The sequence below is a fragment of the Ctenocephalides felis genome, unplaced genomic scaffold (genome assembly GCF_003426905.1).
Source record: "Ctenocephalides felis isolate EL2017-DRISC unplaced genomic scaffold, ASM342690v1 CF-g0.4_SCAFFOLD_01492, whole genome shotgun sequence".
Taxonomy (NCBI): domain Eukaryota; kingdom Metazoa; phylum Arthropoda; class Insecta; order Siphonaptera; family Pulicidae; genus Ctenocephalides; species Ctenocephalides felis.
Window position 1 is genome coordinate 10,614,363 of NW_020537646.1, and position 23,545 is coordinate 10,637,907.

The 23,545-nt window shown below is 30.7% G+C and overlaps 1 protein-coding gene across 2 annotated transcripts; it reads left to right on the plus strand.

Annotated features, from left to right (window-relative positions):
- On the plus strand, positions 1-23,545 carry LOC113369944. 2 transcript variants are annotated; one of them, XM_026610571.1, is made up of 18 exons: positions 1-110; positions 730-1,177; positions 1,491-1,689; positions 1,847-2,548; positions 2,849-2,984; positions 3,218-3,437; positions 3,629-3,758; positions 4,003-4,113; positions 4,226-4,441; positions 4,637-4,826; positions 4,946-5,073; positions 5,278-5,487; positions 5,789-5,930; positions 6,004-6,142; positions 20,882-21,106; positions 21,248-21,374; positions 21,542-21,844; positions 21,958-23,545. In XM_026610571.1, exons 2-18 carry the CDS (start codon positions 742-744, stop codon positions 23,363-23,365), a joined length of 5,022 nt encoding a protein of 1,673 aa, XP_026466356.1. In that variant the 5' UTR covers positions 1-110; positions 730-741; the 3' UTR covers positions 23,366-23,545. The 2 variants fall into 2 exon arrangements, with proteins under 2 accessions (XP_026466356.1, XP_026466355.1); XM_026610570.1 differs by having other exon boundaries at positions 27-258.

Sequence of the window (23,545 nt, forward strand, 5' to 3'; positions counted from 1 at the left end):
TAATTCATATATTACTTACATATAATTTATCGAATAATTACACAATGCTATGTTACCGAGAGCCTTTATACATATTAATGGTGTTAATTTTATTTTGATGGTGATACTAGGTATAATATTATTGTTAACATGGACGCAATAACTTACCAGACAGTGATGGTATTTACAAGGAACAGAGATAAGAATATTGTGTATTTACTGTGATGTTTCAATATACCTAATGTAAAATTTATGTATATAAAATTTTGTATTATACAAGTAAGTGCGGCAATTTATTACTAAAAGTGTTATAATACTTTGTCAATTCTTTGTGCATATTTACTCTGGATGTGTCTTTCTGGCATATTTGCTTTAGTTTTATGTGAAGTTAAAACAATTGGTTCTTATTGAAAAATTAAATTATTTATATAATGAAAAGCTGTAATAAATTTGTGGTTGACAACTTGCTTATAATTAAATATGTTTACAGGCCGCACCTATATTGCACACCAAAGTTTATTCTACAGTTATTTTATTCTTTTATAATATTTTGTTAGAACTAATTATTTGTTTAATGAAATAATTTATGGTGTTGATAAAATGATTTTGGTACTAAATAGCTCATATAATAGGTTATGTTTTATGTCACTGCAAGTTTTTTATGATATGAAATATGTTTTTGCAATGAAATGTAATGACAATAATTTGCGCAATTTAACTTGGAAGTAAATGATTGATATACTATTTTAGCTTCTGTAAGTGATGAGTGCCATGGAAAAGGCTAAAGCCTATATAAAACAACAGTCACAACAGCAAGCCCAACCTCTGGGCCATTCGAATTCTATAACTACCCAATCTGCTATGACATTGACACATCCAACAGTTCTAAATCACCCTACTCCGCCGATAGATAATGAACAAATTTGTTATGTTTGTGGTTCTAAAAATCACAATGAAGAATTATATTTAAGAATAAAACCAAATCCAAATAATCCATCAGAGCCATACTTTCCTTTTCTGGAGAGTCATGAAACACCGCCGGGGTATAATAATTTGAACAATGGTAATGGCCTTGTTAGATCTTGTTTTTTATGTCATACTTTATTGAAACAACAATGGGATTGTTATGAGAGAGAAGGAAAACCACATTCTCAAAGGCTTTATTGGTTGAAGCGAGTTGATGGAAAAGGCTTTACTGGTAATAACATTATTATTTAATAAATAAATTTATCTAATTCTGTGAAAATCATCATACACTGTTATGTTTTTTTTGTAAGCAAGTGACACTTTCATTTTTTAATTCAGTATTGTATATTAAGTTATTAGTTAGTATATTGCTAATTATTTCATTAAGTTTCAAATAATTAATATTGGCAACATTTTCTGTATTAATAAATTTTAATTAGTGGACTGGAGCGTTCTTAAGCTTATTCTCTTTTGAAATATATAAAATCATAAATTGCCATTATTCATAAAATTAACATTTTATTATTATTATTATTATTTTTAAGGCGCTGAAATGAATCTGCAAGGAGAATATGCAGCACAAGTTTTAGGTTTGAGTAGTGAAAATCTAGTTCATCAAAGTTCTGTGTCTCACTCCTTAAGTAATAATTCACATAGAGTTCCAAGTCGTGAAGAATCTTTTCCTCAAGTATCTACTGCACATAATGACAAATCAAGGCCGACATCTCGGAATGATGCTTATAGGTAAATTTTATTAGTAAAATAATGTATACTCTCGATTATTATTCTTTGTTTCTTATATTTAACCAAAACTCTTTGAAACAATTGAAACTAATTTGTTGAATCTAATAATTGAAAATAATCTATTTTGATTGATGTTTTTTGTATTTTTCTTTGACAGATATGAACAACCTCGACCATTATCACAGAATGAACCAGCTAGTTACATGGGCCCAGAGCAATATAGACAAGAACTCAGAGTTGCATCTGCAGATAATATTTATCAAAGAAATGATGGACGACCCAATTCTTCTGGCAATGATCTTGCTTATCGCAATGCTATTTCCCCACATGCAACTGTAAATGAACAGTACCAACACAGATTACCTCCAACTGTTTCAAGGCCTAGTGACAATAGTAGACCCCAATCTCGAGAAAATAAATTGCCAAAACCACATTCGAGGCCTTTATCTCGGGAGAATGTAACAAATCTCTCTGTAATATCAACTCAAAGGAATAATTCTTATGATTTTATACCTAAGTTATCTTTTACACAACTAAAGCATAAACTGCCGCCTAATTTGCAACAGCCTCAAGTACCTGCTGATAAATTAGCCCATAGATCTCCTGATAAGGTAACTAATAGCCAAGGGGGAGATTCGGCTTTAGACTTAAGAAATGTGATACGAGCACCACCTGCCAATCCATCTGCCACACCTCCAGCTGTAGTAACAACTACTACTTCTGGTGCTGATATTCTAGATTTATCTATGCCCGATAAAAATTCTGTAACAGAGGTTTGTTATGTATGTGGGGACGAATATCGAAGAGGATCGTTGAATGAATTAAGCACAAGAGAACCTAGAAATAATACTCCACAGCGGTAAGATTTTTGCATGATTTGATTTTATACAAATATTCAAATTCTCCAAATATTATTGCAACTTTATTATTTTTGCCATTATTTTTGCCTGCCTTTGTAATGATTATCAATATTTGAGTTAGTTTGGTCAAATTTTATGATAATTATTCTGTAAGGTGATGATTTATTATCTTCATCTGCAAACATAAACACTAGTGCAAATGCTCTTATTTACATTAATTTTAAATCTTTCTTTCGAAATACATAATTTTAATTACCGGAAATATGAAATTTTAATAAATAATTTTGTTTTTGTATTAGGGGTCAACCTTATTTTCCAATTTTTGGGGAAACTCATCCACGCCCGCCGAGATCGAGGCCTAAAGATCCACGAGGTCTTATACAAGCTTGTACCCCTTGTGTTCAACATCTAATGCAGCAATGGAATGCATTTGTTGTGAGTTATAAAACTAATTTTGCATTTTATTATAAATATAGTCTACCATTATTCCATATATTCATACATTTATAAGTACAATGTAACTTTCATTGCAATAAGTAAATTAACAATAATTTTAGTTCAGCAACATTAATAATAAATCTTTGTTTTTCTAGTAGTTTGTTACATTACTTTATATTGAAATTATGAATTTAACTACAATTTTGTTACCAATTAATATTATGTTCCAGGTGCGAGGCGTTTCTGAATCAGAACGGCGTTATACATTAAGAAAACCTGCAGTGCCTGTGACAGAGAGAGCAGCCTTTGTATGTTATACTTGTGGTGTAGACAGTCCTAGTTCTTCATTACGACTTGTTTATTGTTGTGCCAATCCTGAACGGGAACCTTATTTTCCTTTTATTAACAATTTGAAGCCATTCCAAAATGCCAGCCCAATCAGTCCACAAGGTAAAAAGTTGTATATATGTGTTTATATATATACATACATAGATATATAGATATGATAATATTTTTTCACATGATTTGTGATCGTTTATGGATATATCATATTGAAATTGTGTCAAAATTTGATATATAATTATATATTCTGGCAAACACAATTTGCAGATTCTACATTTTTGTTTTATTATTTTTTTCAGGTATGGTACAGATATGTTCTTCTTGTAATACTAAATATCAAAATATGGCAGAAGGTGGTGATAACGCTTCGGGACCAAGGTCACCAGCTTCTAATAAATCACAAGCTGCATCAGATTCAAGTCATGTCAGGTAACTAGTTCAATATTTAAAACCCCTTATATATTAATGTTTATGAATGCATATATCTATAATTATACATACAAACAAATGAAAGCATTTGAATTTATCATATTTTAGCGCAATATTTCATTACTCATTAAAATATGTTTATTATTCATCTGCACTAAAAACTAAAGAAATGATTATGCGACAAAGAACAAACTTGTATTCTCATAATTTTTTGCATTTTATGATAATTATTTATGTCTTGCAGGTTTAAGCCTTATGAATCTGGAAAACCTGTGAGGAAAGATGATCGAATAAATAGCAGACCACATTCTCCACAGCAATTTCAAGCTATTGAGAATGGCAATGGCCATTATAGGTAAAATTAATTTATTTTCTGGATTGATAATTTTTTCTGAAACCTTTATTTTTTTTTATATATCTAGTACATATCCATTTAATATTTTATATTATATAAATTTTTTTTATAGATGTTATATTTGTGCCGGATCATATCCTTCATCATCAATGGAATGGTTGTCAACAACAGCTGAATATATGAATTCGCATGCTATGCATTTTCCATGTTTGCGTGGTCCAGAAAGTGGATCTCAATCTCGTGTTTTGGCTTGTTCACGATGTGTTCAACATTTGGCTAGACAATGGGAGAGTATGGATGCTGATAGAGTTCCATTGGAGCACAGAAGGTTAGTTGAAGAAAATAGTCAAACAATTTTTAAATATCTGTAATATTTATTTATTGGGTCAGAATTTATTATAGTCATAATTTAAATGATTGAAATAATTATTATTACTATAAACTATTAAAAATAATTGATCTGTTCTGCACGATTTTACTTTGTTTTGGAATATATTTTTCAACTTAAATAATTCAATTTCAGGTACAATATTCCATCACCACTCCCAAGCAGCTCAAGTCACAATGGAGATTTAAAAGAGCGAGGCGGAATTCCAACACCTCCTTCTACTGCATCCGTCAGCAGTAGCGCTGCCTGCACATCTATATACTGCTTTCTTTGTGGTCTACATTCTGATCTTACATTGGCTCGTGTTCTCTATGCTAAACCTCAGGTAAAAGCAAATTTGAATCATTGCAATACATGTTTTAAATTGCAAGTGAAATTTAATTTAATAATATATTTACATTTTTATTATTCTGTTTATATACTTATATTCCGTTTTTTTTACAGGGTTCGGCGCCTTACTTTCCTCACTTACTTACACACCAAGGTTTGCCAAACGCTGAACAGCTTCGGCCTGATGGTAGTGCTTTAGTTTGTACGTTTTGTTATCATACATTGTTGAGTCAATGGAAAAGGTAATTTTTCATTTAAATTTTTATGCATTACTATTTATTTATTTATCTCATATGATATAGTATAAATTTTATTTTTTATATTACTTGTATATCTTTATTCTACAATGAAAAATATGCATTTTGGGAAAATGTAAAACATATAAATATACATTTGAATATTGGTTCAGATATGTGATAACATAATTGTTTTTTTTTGTTGAGTAGATTTGAATCACTAAATCAGCAGTCGCCTAGAGAGTACAATTGTCATGATTATCGATGTCATCTTTGTGGCATCACTACATATCGAAAACGGGTGCGAGCTCTACCAATGCGAGAATTTCCGTTTCTGTCACAGCGACGATGTGAAGGCGCCCTGCTTTTAGAAAACGGGGAATTTGCGGTGGTGTGTTTGGATTGTTACGAAAGTCTCAGGTTTGTGATATTATTAAGATGGAATTATATTATATAGAGGTACTCCGACATACTAGTTTATTTCGTTCGCTCGCGTATCGAATTGCTCGTATTTCGAAGCAATTTTTTCCATATAAATACAATGAAATGCCATTAATTTGTTCATTAATGTAAAGTGACAATGATTTTATTGAATGTAATGAAAATGTAATTTGCTGACATATTACAACAAAAATGTTCAGTATGAATCATTTAAATATACATTTTACTACATTTTATTTATACAATAGATTAATGACAGGAATTAATTCATTAATTTCAGAACACAAGCTGCTGATTACGACCGCTGGGGTGTTCCGCCTGAGAAAAGAGAATATAATTGGGTACCTCAACCACCACCACCTGAAGATAGTGCAGATGTAGCAGTTGCAAGGTTACCAAGTGGTGAAAGATCTGATAAAGTGGTCAGTATAATGCTCTAAATTTTGACTCGCAAATATTGACTTCATATAACTTTGAACAATCATTTAATTATAGGCTCCAGCGCCCATAAGGCCAATTCGTAAAAACTGTTCACCAAAGCATGGGATCAATGATAAATCTGCTATTAGCGACAAACAATACTCCAGTGATAAGAAGAATACTAATAGGACTTTTGGTTCACCAGCTGATGCAGGTGAGTCTAGCAATTTATAGAGCTAGTAGTAGTATCATGATTAATGTGTACAATAGGCGAAATTACAAGGTCTTCAGTACGTTAAATTATATAATTATTGAAATTCATTTCCGATTTGTTTTTAACATAATAGATAATACTAAGTGTAATAAGGAAATCGAAAAGAATGCATATAACAAATTGATTAAGAAACATGTGTGTGTGAAATATTATTTAATTTTATGGAATATTGTGGTTACAGATATTTTTTAGCAGCTGTGCTTTGAAAATATAAAAACTTCTAAATGAAGAAATATTTAAATTTAAGATGTACATTCAAATTTTATCTAAATATTTGTAGCCGCGTCAAATATGATTCTCTCAATAAGCTTTAGCTTACGTGCGTTTAAAAAAGTTTAGAATCTAAATACATACGCAGTTCCAAAAGCCTCTCGGATGTTGTTTGAAGATGTACAGAGACTTGAACAATTCGAAAAAATTTAAGAATGAGGATATATTTTTTAAATTAATATTTATTTGAAATGCTGATTTTGAGTTTTACAATAGTTTATCGGGCCTTTATTGGTTTTGTGTTTGATTCCGCTGCTGAAACTTACATGTAATTTTTTTATCATAAGGCTTTAGATTAAATAATACTTTTTATTACCGCGCTGACCTTTATGATTTAAAATAAGTAAATTGGAACAACGAAAGCAATATACGTAATCAAAGTTCCATTAAATGCGTCTGAATCGTTTTTGTAACGTTTTTAGTTACCTCTGTCCATTTTTACCGCCCCCAACTGTTTTCTACGTCATCGACGACGAATAATACTTCCCCTTATTTGTAACGGAGAAGGGAGCATTAACAATTTAGTAATCCCTTATGAGGACAGAACAAAGAAATATTAGTAAATCGCTGGTGGAAATGAGTGTATTAAAGAAACGAGAGATGTGTCAGAAGGCGCGCGCGCACTCAACAATGATGCACGACGCTTTGGAACAGACTTGATAGACTAAAATTTCGGAACAAAATTTGGTTTTAGTTAAAACTGCTAGTGTATGGCATTATTCCTTGAATTGTTGGAACTTCCTTAACATATTTTTTATAAGCTTTAATATTCATTGAATATTTTGAAAAAAAAATTTTTTTGAGAGTTTGGAAATTGGTTGAAAAATGTTTTTTTTTTTTATATTTCAAAATTTCGACGGATAAACATTATAAATCTTGCTATGGAACTCATAGAAATGTAAACAACATTAATACTTATTATTAAAATCTCTATATAATATCTGACAATTTGATGTGTTTAATGATATTTGACTGCCAAATGACATTTTTTAAATTTTTTCTATTAGATCTCCGAAACTGCTGGACCTGTCCTGATTTTTTTTTTAATCTAGTTTTTTTTTAACATTTCAAACTTTCTACGGATAAACATTATAAATTTTGCTATTGAACTCATAGAAATGTAAACAACATTAATACTTATTATTAAAATCTCTATATAATATCTGACAATTTGATGTGTTTAATGATATTTGACTGCCAAATGACATTTTTTAAATTTTTTCTATTAGATCTCCGAAACTGCTGGAACTGTCCTATTTTTTTTTTTAATTTAGTTTTTTTTAACATTTCAAACTTTCTACGGATAAACATTATAAATCTTACTATTGAACTCATAGAAATGTAAACAACATTAATACTTATTATTAAAATCTCTATATAATATCTGACAATTTGATGTGTTTAATGATATTTGACTGCCAAATGACATTTTTTAAATTTTTTCTATTAGATCTCCGAAACTGCTAGAACTGTCCTATTTTTTTTTTTAAATCTAGTTTTTTTTTAACATTTCAAACTTTCTACGGATAAACATTATAAATCTTGCTGTTGAACTCATAGAAATGTAAACAACATTTGTACTTATTATTAAAATCTCTATATAATATCTGACAATTTGATGTGTTTAATGATATTTGACTGCCAAATGACATTTTTTAAATTTTTTCTATTGGATCTCCGAAACTGCTGGACCTGCCTTTTCCAAAATTTAATCAATTTTTCATATCGTCAATGAAAGTGAAATATTTTTTGAATCATTCAAATTGGATAGGTACTCCGCTCTCTCAAAAACTGAATTGCCATTTTTGCCTTGTATCTTCGAAACGATTTGACCTGATTTTGACAAAAACTAAGCAGCACGTCTCCCAATTAATAGAAATCGAATGCTTCTGGAATAACTTAAATCAGTTGATCATGACAAATTATTCAGAAACCTTTGCAACATAAAGATATTTCAAATTAAAAACATTAAATTTAAGACGTCTATTATGTTAAAGAATGGAATGTGTACTCGATGCAATCGGGCTTTAAAAAGTTCGTGCGAATATTTATCTAATAATTTTGTAATATTTGTATATTTGCACCTGTTGGTTGATTCACCTATTTGTTTCTGCACGGTTATTAATAATTTTGTGAAATCGTGCACGATTATTAATAAATTTGTGGATAATTTTGAACGTTTTTGAAATTCATAGGTACGTAATGCTCTCATTTTAATTACTCAAGAAATTAATTTTTGTTCCATTGAAATATTGAAGAGGTTACAATAGGATTTCTGTTAATATTAAAATATTTCAAATGTTCATTAAAGATTATTGAAACGATAAAATACTGGGTAATAATATTTAACTTCCCGTAGGGCAAAATTACTATCGCAAAAAAATCGAAAATGAAAATTTTTGCATTTCTCGACGTTTCAAAGGTTTCTGAATATTTTGGCATACCTTAGAAAAAATGGATGTGTGTGTGTGTGTGCGCGTGTGTATGTATATGCGGATACAAATTTTCGTCGACGATTTCGGGAACACCGATCAACCGATTTGAATAATTTAAAAAACATTCGATTCGTATTGATAAGGACACGTGCTGATTAGTTTTTGGCGAAGTCAGGTCTAGCCGTTCCGAAGATACGGGGCAAAAAGTGCCGAAAACGGTAACTCAGTTTTTAAGAGAACGGAGCGTCCGATTTTAATAATTCAAAAAACATTTTACTTGTATTGACAAGGTGAAGAACCGATCAAATTTTCATAAAGGCAGGTCTAGCGGTTTCGGAGATCTAATGAAAAAAGTAAAAAAAAGCCATTTGGCGGTCAAAAATGATCATTAGACATATGCACATCAATTTATCAGATATTTTAACAATAAGTATAATTTTGGTTTACATTCCTATGGGTTCCGTACCAATGTTTACGCGTTAGACGTCGACGCTGCGCTTACGCGGTTTGATATTTCGTCTTTATGCAGTTAAAGCAGTACATTTGCTTTGAAAAAAAGTTTAGATCTTTCAAAATATGTCAAAATAAACAAAACATTTTTTTCAAAAAAGAAAAAATTAAAAAAAAAATAATAAAAAAAAAGTAAAGTTTTGTCTAATTGTTTGTCAAAAATCTTATTTTTTCGAAGTAATTTTTTTTCAAAAAATAATAATTTTTGGTACGGGAAGTTCCAGCAATTTGCCTTAAGGCACGATGCCTTAATTGCCTTAAGACAGAATTCCACTTACAGCTAGTTCTGTAAAAAGATCGAGCGCATCGTATATATCAAATAATCTTCCGTTCTCCGGTTCTCCCGTTTCGGAAAATTCTCTCCCACAAGCCGTTCTTTGTTCTTGCATGATTCAGAGCAGTTTAGAGCTTCCGTACAAACACAATAACGTGCGCGTCAGTATGTCCTTAAGGGTGGCCGCGTGATGTTCCGTCGTCGATCCGCGTGACTTCCCTAACGAACGACTAATTAATTATTATTAAACATCTTGAATTATTAATCCCTTGAATTTGGATCAATATTTACTTTTGAACGTTATTATTCTGGGATATTCAAATATTACCATCATAGTGAATTTCGATAAACTCAGTGGGGCTTACGTGTGTGAAATTCTGTTTCGTGATCGCGGTTATATGTGATGTTAAGTGAATGATCGCGCGATAGTGTCGTAGCTTTATGTTGGCGTAGATTCGTGTTAACAATGGTTTCAGGCGTTTCGCTACGCTTGTTATCGGTAAATACATGAACGGTAGAAAAACGTAGTCGCTGGATTTTATTTTAGATGCAGGTGTAATAATTGATATCTTTGGATTCACACTTTTTTGCGTTTAGGTGCTTATGAATAAATAAAATAACCAGTGGTGCATGACCTTAAGGCAAATTGTTGGAACTTCCAGTACCGTTATTAAGCATTTGAAAAATCATATGAATCAATATTCAATAAGGATTGATCAATGATTAATAACTATTGTTTTAAATATTTTTAAATACGTTATTATGAATACTATATCATTTATTTTTTGCCTTTTTGAACAAAATATAAGACCTTATATATTAGAAGACTTTAAATAAGGAAAGTAAATAAACAGAATCTAATCAAGCCGGGTTGGAATGATGGGTCTTATTTCATATTTCTTAGAACCTAGCTTCAGCTGAATTACGAAGTTAAAATAATTTATTTCAACTATATAATGGGGCTTTAAAACTTTAGATAGAATTAAAATAAAATACAAATCATTTTCGATATTTTTTTAAGAAAGAATTTTTTTGAAGTTTTGAAATTTTTTTTTCCTTCAAATTTTAAATCAGCTGGACTTGCTTTCCTCAAAATCTGATCATGCCTTCACACCTTCATCACAAGCAAAATGTTTTCATTGTAATAGAACGCAAAGTTTTTGCGATTAGTATAACTTACCCTACGGTAAATTATTATTTTTGTCCACATTTTGCAGAGCTCTTAGTATTACATTTATCTTATTTTAACATTTAATTTTATATACGGATCTGTGTTACAAATTAAAACGAATTTACACACATAAATGTTTTATATTTTGGAAGGCGATGATAATGAATAAAATTCAAAACGGTTTAAACTAAATATATCTAATTGTTCAACAATTAAGGTTTAATCTAAGGAAATCCTAAAGCAAGTATCAAAGAGAAACAAGTAATTTACTACTCCAATACTAATCAATAATCAATTATCTTGAATTTAATTTTAAACGAATAAAATATAATACTGATATTTATACATTTAGTGTGAATTAAACATGAAAATTAAAATTCATATCTTTAAAAGAAATGACATTTATATATCTGACTAATTACAACAATTATTTAAAATAATAATGATAATTGATCAATATTTTACTATGATAAATTATTTTAAACATTTACTTTTTTAAATTTTCCTCAATCTATTATCTTTTAGGAATTTGTCTAAGGAATGACATGACACAATAAAGATATAATCCGCTTTCATGGTTAATCCAGAAGCTGAGAATAATCGGCTTTTATACAAAGCGCGTGCCTTTTGTGATTAACTATAAATCCGAGTGTTGTATGTTTCTAGGATGATTGATTGGATTATAATTTGAAAAATAACTATGAATCACACAAACTACTTTATATAGAGAACATTATATGTAGATATAATAAAACAAAATCAACAATTCATGCGAAAAGGGCAATTAATTTTGAATTAATAATTTCTAGATATGCTGTGGTGTACGTTGCAGCAAATCTAATTGAAATTCTTTATTTATTTATAATTAATTTATTTTTGCTATTTAAGTATTGTTAGTACGTCAATTCATATTAGCGTATTTGGTGACGCAAATGTATTATTTATTAAATATTAATTTATAAACAATGCAGTATTTTCTAAGTAAATATGAACTAATAATTTAAAACAACTGTGTATGAAGTGTATATTTTATAACTCAAAATTTGCTTTCTTCAAAGCTAATCTATACAAAACCTATAACATATAGATATAACAGACATAACTAATTATCTTTTTTTTAAAAAATTCGTATAAAAATCTAAAATCATAGTAAATCTACCAAAGTCTTGACAACATTGGCATTTTATATACTGAAAAGATGTTTTGAACTGACTTCCATCATAGAAAATATTACTGAACTATCGAAGTGTTTAAAGCTTTTATAGCTGCGAAAGCCAATTTGCTCTATACGGTTTTGTAACGATAAAATCAGTTTAGTGCATTATTCGATCATAAGCTGATTCTTTTGTAAAATACAAACATTAACCAAATTCGCGTATATTAATAATTGAAACAATCTTAAATCATTTCCACCTCTAATTATTATCGCTTATGATTGGATCACAATAAGTTTGTTCTAGAATTCAATTGCAGTTAGGCGTACCATGTTTGATGTTGATCAACTATCAACTATGTTATCAACTATATATAAAAATAAGGAAGGATAATGATCCACAAATGTCTTATTTTCATTTACTTTTGTCATTTATTATGAGTTATTCAAAAAGTAATAAAAACTCGATATTTCTATGTAACAAGTAGAAGTTATCTAAAAAACACTTACTATAAAAGATCATTTATTATGACATTGTTGAAACCGAATCGGTTACGGTCTAGTTCGACTCTCGTAGGTAATGTCTACCAATCTACTCGTATTTCAAAGGAACAGATGTGATGCTATTTCTGGTACGTGATTTTGGGGAAGGACATATTGTATTAAGTTTTCTTTCGTATAACGTACGAGTGGTACTATTTCCGATTGAATAATAAAACTTCCAATATGTTAGCACGTGTCATAAACAGTTTATCAATGGCTCGATTTGTTTTGACGTTTTTGTTAGACTTCAATCGATACACAAATACAAAACATATGTAAATTTTATGTGATATGAGACATATTTATAACTTTTTATAATAATGAATATTTTGTACTTTATTAACTTTGCTATAGGCAGCATTATGCAAATGCACATATTTGTATCTGTGATAGAAAAACACATGTATGATTTAAATTATAATAATTGTTATATTAAGGGTAATATAACTGAATAATCTTGTTTTAACGTAAAACTTTGTCAATATTATTTTTGAGTAAATCTGTTTTAAACTAAACAAGATGATTACTTATAATATATCTTCAATTAATGTCACAAATCTTGTTTATTGTCGATTATTTAAATTAATTTCACTAGCATTTTCGTGTCGTCTAATTTTATATAAATTAACAGTTTATAGTTTAAATTTTGGGATTTCTTCTTGCGATAAAAACTTTTCAATATAACGAATAATAGTTGTAAGTGACAGAATTAATAATTAAATTAAACCATGGCGTGTGGTTGATGTGTTAGAAATACGTACTAAATAAAAGACCTGATAAAATTTATTACATATGCAAAATTGCAGAATCTATACGAATATGTGTCAACTTTCCTTCTTATTTTTATAGATGAAATAGGGACTAGATTTTCATAGACAAAATTTAGTAAGGAGTAATTCTCGCAAAACAATAAGGTAGAATTTAAGCATATGTTCAGAATTTCACAAATAAATGATATATGGCAATTTATCGGGTATCGAATCAAGTTAAAATAAACAAAGTCTCGAAAAGATATTGCTCAAATTTGGCTTTGTAAGCCTTCCACTGATCCTTTCATCAAGAATTTTTTAAATCGTAGCGAAAAACTCATGATTCATATCTTGGAAATCTTAAAATAATTCATTACTTGGTATTGCTTCGCCATAAAATATTCCAAATTTTTTTTAAGAAAACTTATATTACGTCCAGGGTTTCTACCATTTGTCCCGAGTTTTTCTAAAAGCAATATTTATCACGGATTTAGATCTTTTGGCCCAGATTAGACCGCAATTTTGAAAAGTAGGGGTCTAAGTTGAATCTTGCTCTTACTTGATAATAAAATTACAACTACCCATCAAATATTAGAAAATTTGAAATGGTTATGATGAAAATTGAACAAAATTTTTTAATAAGTTGGAAAGCTGAAAAAACTTAGATTCTAAAACATAAAATAAATAAAACATATAACCGAATAATGAAGTTCTTAGTCAGTATTTCTGATTTTAAAAAAAAAATTCATTTAAAGATACAGACTTTTATTGCATTCTAAATTGTATTTGTTATTTTAAATTACATCCACCGTCCCGGTTTTAAGTTGAAAAAATATGGTCACCTTACTATATTTCACATTTTAATGATATTTTATTACGAATGTTCTTTGCGCATTACTTCTGGTATTTTACTGCATTGTTCATAACATATTAAAGTACCAAGAAAAAGTGGTTAATTCTTATATTGAATCAAAATATCATTCTAGAATCAAAATGAGAAAGTATAGGATTTTGATAGAATTTTAGTTGGCCATATCCAATGTCAAAAACTAATGGGCCATAAAATATTGAAGATTTCATGAGAACATATCATGTATAGATAGATATTTGGATGAGTTAAATCGAATGATCGCTTGCATCAAAAGAAGTTTTGCATTTTTGCAGTACAAATGCGATGTAGAGTTTTAGCTAGTACGCGAGTCTGCCGAGACCTGCAGCATTGATTTTTAATAAAAATGTTCACTGAACGCTTGATACCGCCGTATGTTGGGATAGGTTTACACGACTAGGGTGACTGTTAGGGGATATGCATGCATCCGGTGGTAGCTATATGTACCGATTTATTTTGATAACAATTTGCCTATGGCAAAACATTTTAAATGACAAAGAACTTTGCATTGTTCAAACACTATGGTTCATTCAGTTATACAGAGGATATGAAAAATTAAAGTATATCACATTCCTACGATTTCGAAGCTCTCTGTATAAGTCACCATTGGAAGGAAAATTTATGTAATTTATTATTACTATCCACGGACTAATTAAATTACAACGATAAAATAACTGAACTTGTAAAAATAATTATTTTGGAAAAAAGATTTATTTTTTTATATTATATATTATACAAAGGATATGAAAAATTAAAGTATGTATATTACATTCCTACTATTTCGAAGCTCTATAAGTCACCATTGGAAGGAAAATTTGGAATTAATTGTTTTGTTTATATAATTTATTATTTCTTTCTACGGACTAATCAAATTACAACTATAAAATGATTGAACTTGTAATGCATATGCAAAATTATTTTTTTATAACATTTTTACTAATAAAAGTAAATGCAAGCGAATGAACAGCGATTTCAAAGTTATAAAAACCAAAAAATCTGCAAGTGTACACACCAAGATACCTTTGGAAGAAGGAGTATTAGAAATTGATTTAAACTAGTGATGTGCCGACTCGAAAATTTCCTGATTCGAGTGATTCGAATCAGAAAAAAACCTGATTCGAATCATGATTCGAATCAATTCGAATCAAGTTCATATATGAACAATTATAATTTAAGAGAAGAAATAATATCATTTTAATAATTTTATAAGTGAAATAATTAATTTAGTAAGCAATTAATTCCAAAAATTGCAGAGATGAATACATTTATACTATATATATAATAATAAACTAGCTACAAATATAACTAATCTTTCAAGTGAATTTACAGTAAAGCATATAAAACAATATTCTTAATCTTACGTTGAACGAATGCATGTGTATATTATTGATTGTTTAGATCTAATCTAAACAGGGAGCTGAATCTAACGTCTTACGAATGACTTAAAATTCAATCCACTACTGTAAAGATTGATATTATTTCATTTGTGTGAATTTGCCATTACTTGCATAATTAAAATATAATAATTTTGTATGTGTATAAAACTCGTTGTGTAGTTTATTTTGATAATAATTAAAATCTAAATCGCGTATTTATTATCTAAATGAGTTTTTGATATTTCATGAACAAATTTGCTCTCAGCGCTTAGTCAAAAATAAACAAACACTCAAGACCCATACGCACAGCATCTCGATAAGTCGATACGCTGAAACGCGGACACATGTTTCGAACTCAAGTCGGTATGATTCAGTTTGAGTCATATGAACTCGGATAAATTCATACCGACTTGAAGTCGGGATAAGTCGGTTTGAGTCATAGGAACTCGAATCAATTCATAACGACTTGAAGTCGGGATAAGTCGGTTTGAGTCATAGGAACTCGAATTAATTCATAACGACTTGAAGTCGGGATAAGTCGGTTTGAGTCATAGGAACTCGAATCAATTCATATCGACTTGAATGCGGTTAAAGTCATATAAATTGGAGTCGGGTGATACATTTAAGCGTATTAAAGGCGGGTGACTCGCATGATTTAATTCAAGATTTATTTTTTATATTTATATTATTATTTTTATAATTTATTATTATTATTATTTATATTATTATAATATTGAATTAATTAAAACATTTTTTTTATATTTATGAAAATTTGTGTTCACACATATTTTATCACAGTAAATATTTCGCGCTTGATACGAGTTGATTCGAATCAAGTAAAATCTGATTCGAATCAAGTCGTTAAAGGCTTGATTCGAATGATTCGAATCACTTGATTCGACTTGGCACATCACTAATTTAAACATACGAAATTTATTATTTACCAAAGTTTTGCTGATTATTGTCATGTTAAAAGTTCATATGTAAAAATATTTTTTTAAATAAAAATAAACAAAAGCAATAGATCAATATATATTTCAAAGTATATTAACAATCAATTCTTTACATGCTTTTTTACAAGAAGATGTCACCAAAGTTTTTCTAGTTTTTTTTTTTACGCAACGAAGTTTTCATTTAGCTGTAGTTAACTATATATAACTTGATCCGGGTATATAAGTGTGGGAAAAAATAATGGCCGTTTATATAGCAGGTTTTAAAATAAGTAATATTCTTGTTTGAATATTTATTACATGGATTTTTGGAGCTTGCGAACTTATAAAATAATTATAAAACATATAAAATAGGATGTGAAATATGCAATTTTATTTTTCAATTGAAAAGAATATATCATTTAAGTAATTATATCATAAATGATAAAATCATGCGATTTTTATTACTGAAATTGGTATTAACAAATTCATCGCAGTTAATGTAATACGTTAAATTGATTTTAATTTTGAGAAAAAATATCTAAAACTCGGCAAAAAGCGGATTTAAAGTTCTAAAACATTTGTTTCTATAAACCTATATTAATCTTATTCTCATTTTTCATTCCTCAACTTTTCCAAACTTCTTGAATTTATCTGATGTTCAATTTATCCATGTTCGTTCCTCTTCAGGCGCAAGTTAGATTATTGTGGATTATCACTTGTGAAGTAGTATGTTCCTTGTGAAAGGTGATATATCAGTGTTATATTTTTACATATTCAATCTGTGATATGCGTAGTTTCGAAAAGTTGTGAAACTTGTGATTTGAAATTGGGAATACTGCGATTGGTGCTCGAGATGTAGATACAATATATTACACCAGTAATGTGTGCTTCATGCAAACTAAGGTTTAAACGGAACTATAGTAGTGGTTCGTTTACTGTGTAAATTCAGGGAGAGAATTCTTTCCAGAGATGGATTGGGGAGCCAGGCTGCAATTGCCCGTAAGCGCGGGCCATCCCATTGCTGGTAAGATATTTATCGACGATCATAAAGGATGATAATTATTTCCATTCAGTTTGTTGTTTCGGAAGTTCTATTTACGTTTTATTTTTAAGTTAGAATAAGTTTGTACTTACTAGATGGCAACAAGGTGATGAAAAGAAGAAATATCATGTATATTATAAAATTTCGACAAAGTCATGACATTTAACTAGTTATTTTTATTTGCATCAATTAAAATTACAAATCGATGAATATACATAAAATTATACGGATATTTTATTCTCAAGTTGTTTTAATGAAAATATAAGGTTACATAAATGGAATTCTCATTTTGTACGGATGAGCTGATGAATATTTCGGTAATAGAATGTAAATCATTTTCATATTGATTATCTTGGCAATCAGTAAATGAATGGTATGTATGAGAATTATATATTAATATTGCAGGTTTAATTGCATGTGGATATTAATACCCTTTACCATAATAATAAAGCTATATGTATATAAATGAAATTGTTCAAAATATTATCAGTGGGAGTATTAATATTTATTTTGAAATAATTATATTTTTTTAGTTTTATTTTATATTCTTTAAATTTGATAGATAGATGGTAGATAAAGTACAAGTAAATTTATAATATATATTTTATTAACGTTGGGTGATTTTGCGACCTAAAATTTCAAAAGATTGACGAGGACATATCTTTTTACTGATGGTAACATTTCAAAATAATTATAAGAAAAAAAATTGGCAAACTATATCATGAAGTGTTGAAAATGTAACAAGTCAACCCACACATAAAATCAGCATAAACTAGCTGTAAGTGGAATTCTATCTTGAGGCAATTATGGCATCGTGCCTTAAGGCAAATTGCTGGAACTTCCCGTACCGTAACGGAATGTTCGAGGAATACTGAATGTTTTCAAATAGAATATTGTAACATTGTCTAATATTCATAAGAATCATATAAACTGAATTGCAGAGTTGAAATTATTTGAAAAAAAAAATCAGTCGAGAAATGTAAAAATTTTCAATTCCGATTTTCGGCCCATTACAATAACTTACCCTACGGGAAGTTAATTACAATATGTGTATGATAAATTAAGGAAATATAATTGATAACAAGATTTTAATTTAAGATTTGACAAGTAAAAAGTGAAGTTCGTTCCAAAATTTGACTAAACGAATTTGAGTGCCAAAAAAGGAGATCTTGCAACAATAGAGAAACTAGAACTATACTTGAAACTGCTACTGTTTCGAAGGTTCTTTGAAAATGATTATTTCATTTCCCAACCAAGATATCTGTAGCCACTGGTGACTTCGAGCACAAAGTATCAATTAGGTTCATCTAAGGGCAATTTTACAAATTGGGCTCGCACGGCACGGTGTGATACCCTTCTCGAGATCGCGGTCAGCCGCATGATTTACTAGTCACCAGTTGGGCGCATGATTTTCATACGAGTGGCAGTGCGGTTTGGAACGAAAGCACTGTGGAATCTTCTGTTTCAGAAACAATATGGTGGGACTGAGGAGAGATGCATAAACACTATTGCGCATGATTTTCTCATCTTCTTGATAGAAGAGCGAGTCACCGTCCCGCCCGTTCGCCATGGTTCTACCAATATCGTCGCAGTGGTGTTCAATTTCCTTTGTAGTCCAAATTAGCTTGTATTTGTTAAGTATTTGATTGGAAGAATATCTTTGTTAAGAATACAGGATTTGTATGACTTGCGATGGGGATATTGGAATCTAAATAAAATTTATAGGTTTCAAAATATACTTCACATTAAATTATTTAGGAGATTTTAATGAAGGAAAGGCTGAAGATTTTAAAAATACTTTAAGAATATAGTATAGATTATTGTTTGTAATTCTTGATAATTTAAAATTACAACTTCTTTAAAATAACTTTTAAACGTGTCCTTTGTACATCAAGCATAATTAATAAATTGCTATAACAATTTAGCACTTATTGTTAACTAGATCACTAAACAAACAAATCATAACTGCAAACAATCTTTTGCAGTACTATTTTATTTGAGATTTTATAAGATGTATAAACTTTTGAGAGAATTATTTTAATACTTCTATTTTTATTAACTATTCTCCTTTTATTGGTGTTGTCCTCTTATTGAATGATGATTTAAATTTAATACAATAATTTTGTAAGTTCCACTGAATGACAAATTTGCATTAAAAAAAAATACAGATTTTTATTGATGCATGCTTGATTATCAGACTCTTTTAACACAAATGTGAACATTAAATATATTTTAATTTTGATATATATAAATATAACAAATGTGTTCTGAGTGGATAATAGATATTAATTTCGAAATATGAACAAACAACACTCTTTTTTGCACTATTATATTAAATAATAATTTTTACAAATGTTTCGAGACTAGGTTTGTCATTATCAGTGTGTTATAATTTAAAATTTAAAATATGGAAACCTAAATTAGCAATATGTGTTATCCGTTACACGTTGTTCGAAATTTCGAACAACAAATAAAATAGTTAAAAAAGAGTGTTGTTTGTTCATATTTCCAAATTAATAATGTATATATATAATATATATATATATATATATTATAGTATTTATTGATAATTTTCTGAAGGGATGACGTTTGTCTTCCATGTCGAAAGCAAGCAGCCCCCCTTAAATTTCTGGCGTGTTTGCAAAGTGATGCGGTCAATACCGGCGCCGTGTGCCGTTTGTACAGCACTCTCATACATGCAGCCCGGCACGGGTGTCAACTCTGTGAAATCTTGATAACTATTAGGAACACATACCGCGCGCGCATTGACTACCTTTCCGCCACCTCGTGACCCCACAGAGTGCCACTCGCCCCCTCTTTCCCCCTCTTTCCCGCTCTTGATCGGCCTAAATCACCCTATCGTCTATCGCCTAATTTATTCCGCCAGTTGATATGCCAGCACTTTTCAAACTGTTCTGTATATATTCTGATATTTTTCAAATATTGTTGGCTTTAGTTAGTATTATTCTCAACGACAAGATGACTGGTGGAGTTCTTTTCACCAAGCACTTACCTTTAGGATTACAAGAACGAATCATTCGGGTCGAATTGAGAAATTTCTATTTGCATCTAAATTTATACATTTTTTATAAAACAAATATTTTTTAAGAAATTGGCTTAGCGGTAATTTCTGATAATAATTTGATATTCATGTTAGTAGTTGTTCTGTTCGCAAAGAAAAGTTTTAGCATTCGTTTGATTCATTGATTTAATTGACTTTATGTAAAATATTATTTACATGTTTTTTTTTCTAAAATGACTGCTAAAATGGTGACAGTATATGTTGTTAATGATATAATTCGAAGTACATGTTTTCAATCATGTTTCTTTTGCAGTTCAAACGACAAAGGTAGGCAGTAAAAGAACTGGCTCTAGTCCAGCGCCAGCAGGGCAGCATGGCAGTGTGTCAGCTACTGGTACCTCATCCGCAGCCGCTATAAACAGCGCTGCTGCCGCTGCGGCTTCATCTGGGACTCCTGGTAGGTCGTTTGCGGGAATGCTACGAAAACTGGCTAACCAGGCGGGACCGGATAAAGAGGATGACCCTAAGGCAAAACGAAGTATGTGTTAATTCATATTTTCATACAGTTATAAGCTGTTTGTGTATGTGTATTTGCTGAAGAATTTGTTTTTATTGAACGGGTTGTCGGTCATTAAAAAACATGATTCATTCCGGAAAACTCACCGCTTGTTCATTACAGCGAATGCTACGCCTCCCCCTGAGAAAATCCCACGTTTATCAGCACCGACATCAACCTTGCAACCGCCGCCTCCTCCGGATCAGCTTATGGGACGAAGTGGTTTTCAACCATATAGACCTGATGAAAGGTTTTTATATTTTATTTAGTTTCTATTTTTAATCAACTAGAATTTTTTCCACTATTCCACAGTGAGTGAAGATAACATGAGTCAGATTTTCTTTTTGTGAAATAAGCGGATAAATAATTCATATATAATAAAATTGAGTTTCTATATAAATAATGTTTTTTCTTCAGGTTAGCACACACATCTCAGTCACCATCAAGCGCAGCGGCAGCATGCGCGGCTGCTGCAGCTTTCGGCCTCGATCCAGCTTCATACGCAGCAGCCGCCGCATCGTACGCTGCTGCGACGGGCGCTCCTGGCTTATTTCCTTCATCAGCAGCCGCCTTGCAATATCGTCTCGAAGAGCAACTCTATTTGGAACGAATGCAGAGCATGTTTCGTACGCCTCTTTACCCTTCGCTTGCTCCACCACCTCCCTCACCATACGCCCCGTACTACGGCGCATTAGGACTAATGCCAGCCATGCACGAAAGGTTAGATTTATTACAGAAAAATTGTAATTATGCTCATTGTATTCTTTCTTTAAATATATTTAATAATTATATTCTTATTTCTGACTTTAATCGTTATTTGTTATACTTGCCAGAATTAAACTAGAAGAGGAACATAGAGCAAGAATAGCTGCTCGTGAAGAAGAGGCTGCTGCAGCTAGAGAGAGGGAACGAGAACGTGAGAAGGAGAAAGAACGGGAACGCGAAAAGGAGCGTCAACAGCAGCAACAGCAACAACAACAGCAGCAGCTGCAGCAGCAAATGCAACAATTGCAGTCGCAACGAGAACGCGAAGAACGTGACCGGCTTGCTCACATACCGCCTTCTTTAGCGCACATGTACGGCAGTGCATTAGGCGGTCGTATGGGAGGATTATTATCTCATATACCGCCTCATTTATTACCCCCTTTACCTATGGGTCTTCGACCGCCTCAGAGCCCTCTTGTTATGCATGGCGGAATGCACTCATTAAGTCCTCATCCTTATCACCCACCTTCTTCCCCACATTTATCCACTAGAGTCACTAGTTCCAGTCGTGTGTCTCAGTCACCAGTCATATCCACATATCCTGGCCAGCACCATATAAGTCCAGTGCCTGTTAGCATTCCTCTTTCTCTATCACAGCCTCAATATGGAAGTAGTAATTTAACGACTCAGCATACAAGTCAGATGAGTCTAAATCCTCTAGCCGGGTTGCCTTCAATATCTAAACCATCATCACCAACAGTACTGAGTGTTTCTTCAAGTTCCAGTAGTCAAGCACAGACTTCTAGTGTTCCTAACATTTCACATCATCAATCTTTGTACACACCTTCTCAAGTGTCGACAAGTCCTATGCAATCCAGAGTATTGAATTTACATTCTAGTAGCAATATAAGTACCAACGTATCACTTCCTGGAAATGGCAGCAATTCACATAACCAGATTTATAAATCTAATGAGGCAATGGGTAACAATAGTAGCAATAATGATCACAATCCAATTTCCCTGGATTTAAAAGTTCCAGATCATACGTCATTGATGAACACTAATAACTTAACAATTTCAATGAGTAGTTCTGTATCAAAGTTGGGTCAAACACCCAGTTCAGTAGCTAGTAACTATGTTAAAACTTCTGAGCCATATAAAATGAATTCTGTAGAAAATAATTATCAAACACAACAGACAAGTTCTGTGCATGGTATGAAGGAAAATGTTGATACCCCAGAAGCAAAGGTGAATTTGAATAATACTAATGAAATGCCAACATCTGAAGATGTTAAAAGTGATAGATTGATGTCGCAAGAGCAAACTGTGTGTAATGACTTTGAAAATAAAAATGGTTCTATAAAAACTGATAAAATACAAAGTGCCGAAAATTGTGGAATGAATGTGGTGGAAAATATAAGTAATATAAATGAAGAGACTGCGCAAGAGAAACCTAAATTGCAAGAAAATAAGGTGAGTCCAGCTGATGATGAAGCAATGCGGGCCAAAGGGATCAAAATAGAGAATGGGCAATGATTATAAATTCGACTATGGATTAGTCATTAAATAAACCATTTTAGTGAAATTATTGTCATTGATCATTCTATCTATTTTTCAAAGTTTTATTTCATATTTACTTAATAATAGTTGTTGGAGAGAAAATCTCTTATCTAAGTCTTAACTATAATAATATGGCAAATATTAATTCAATTCAAA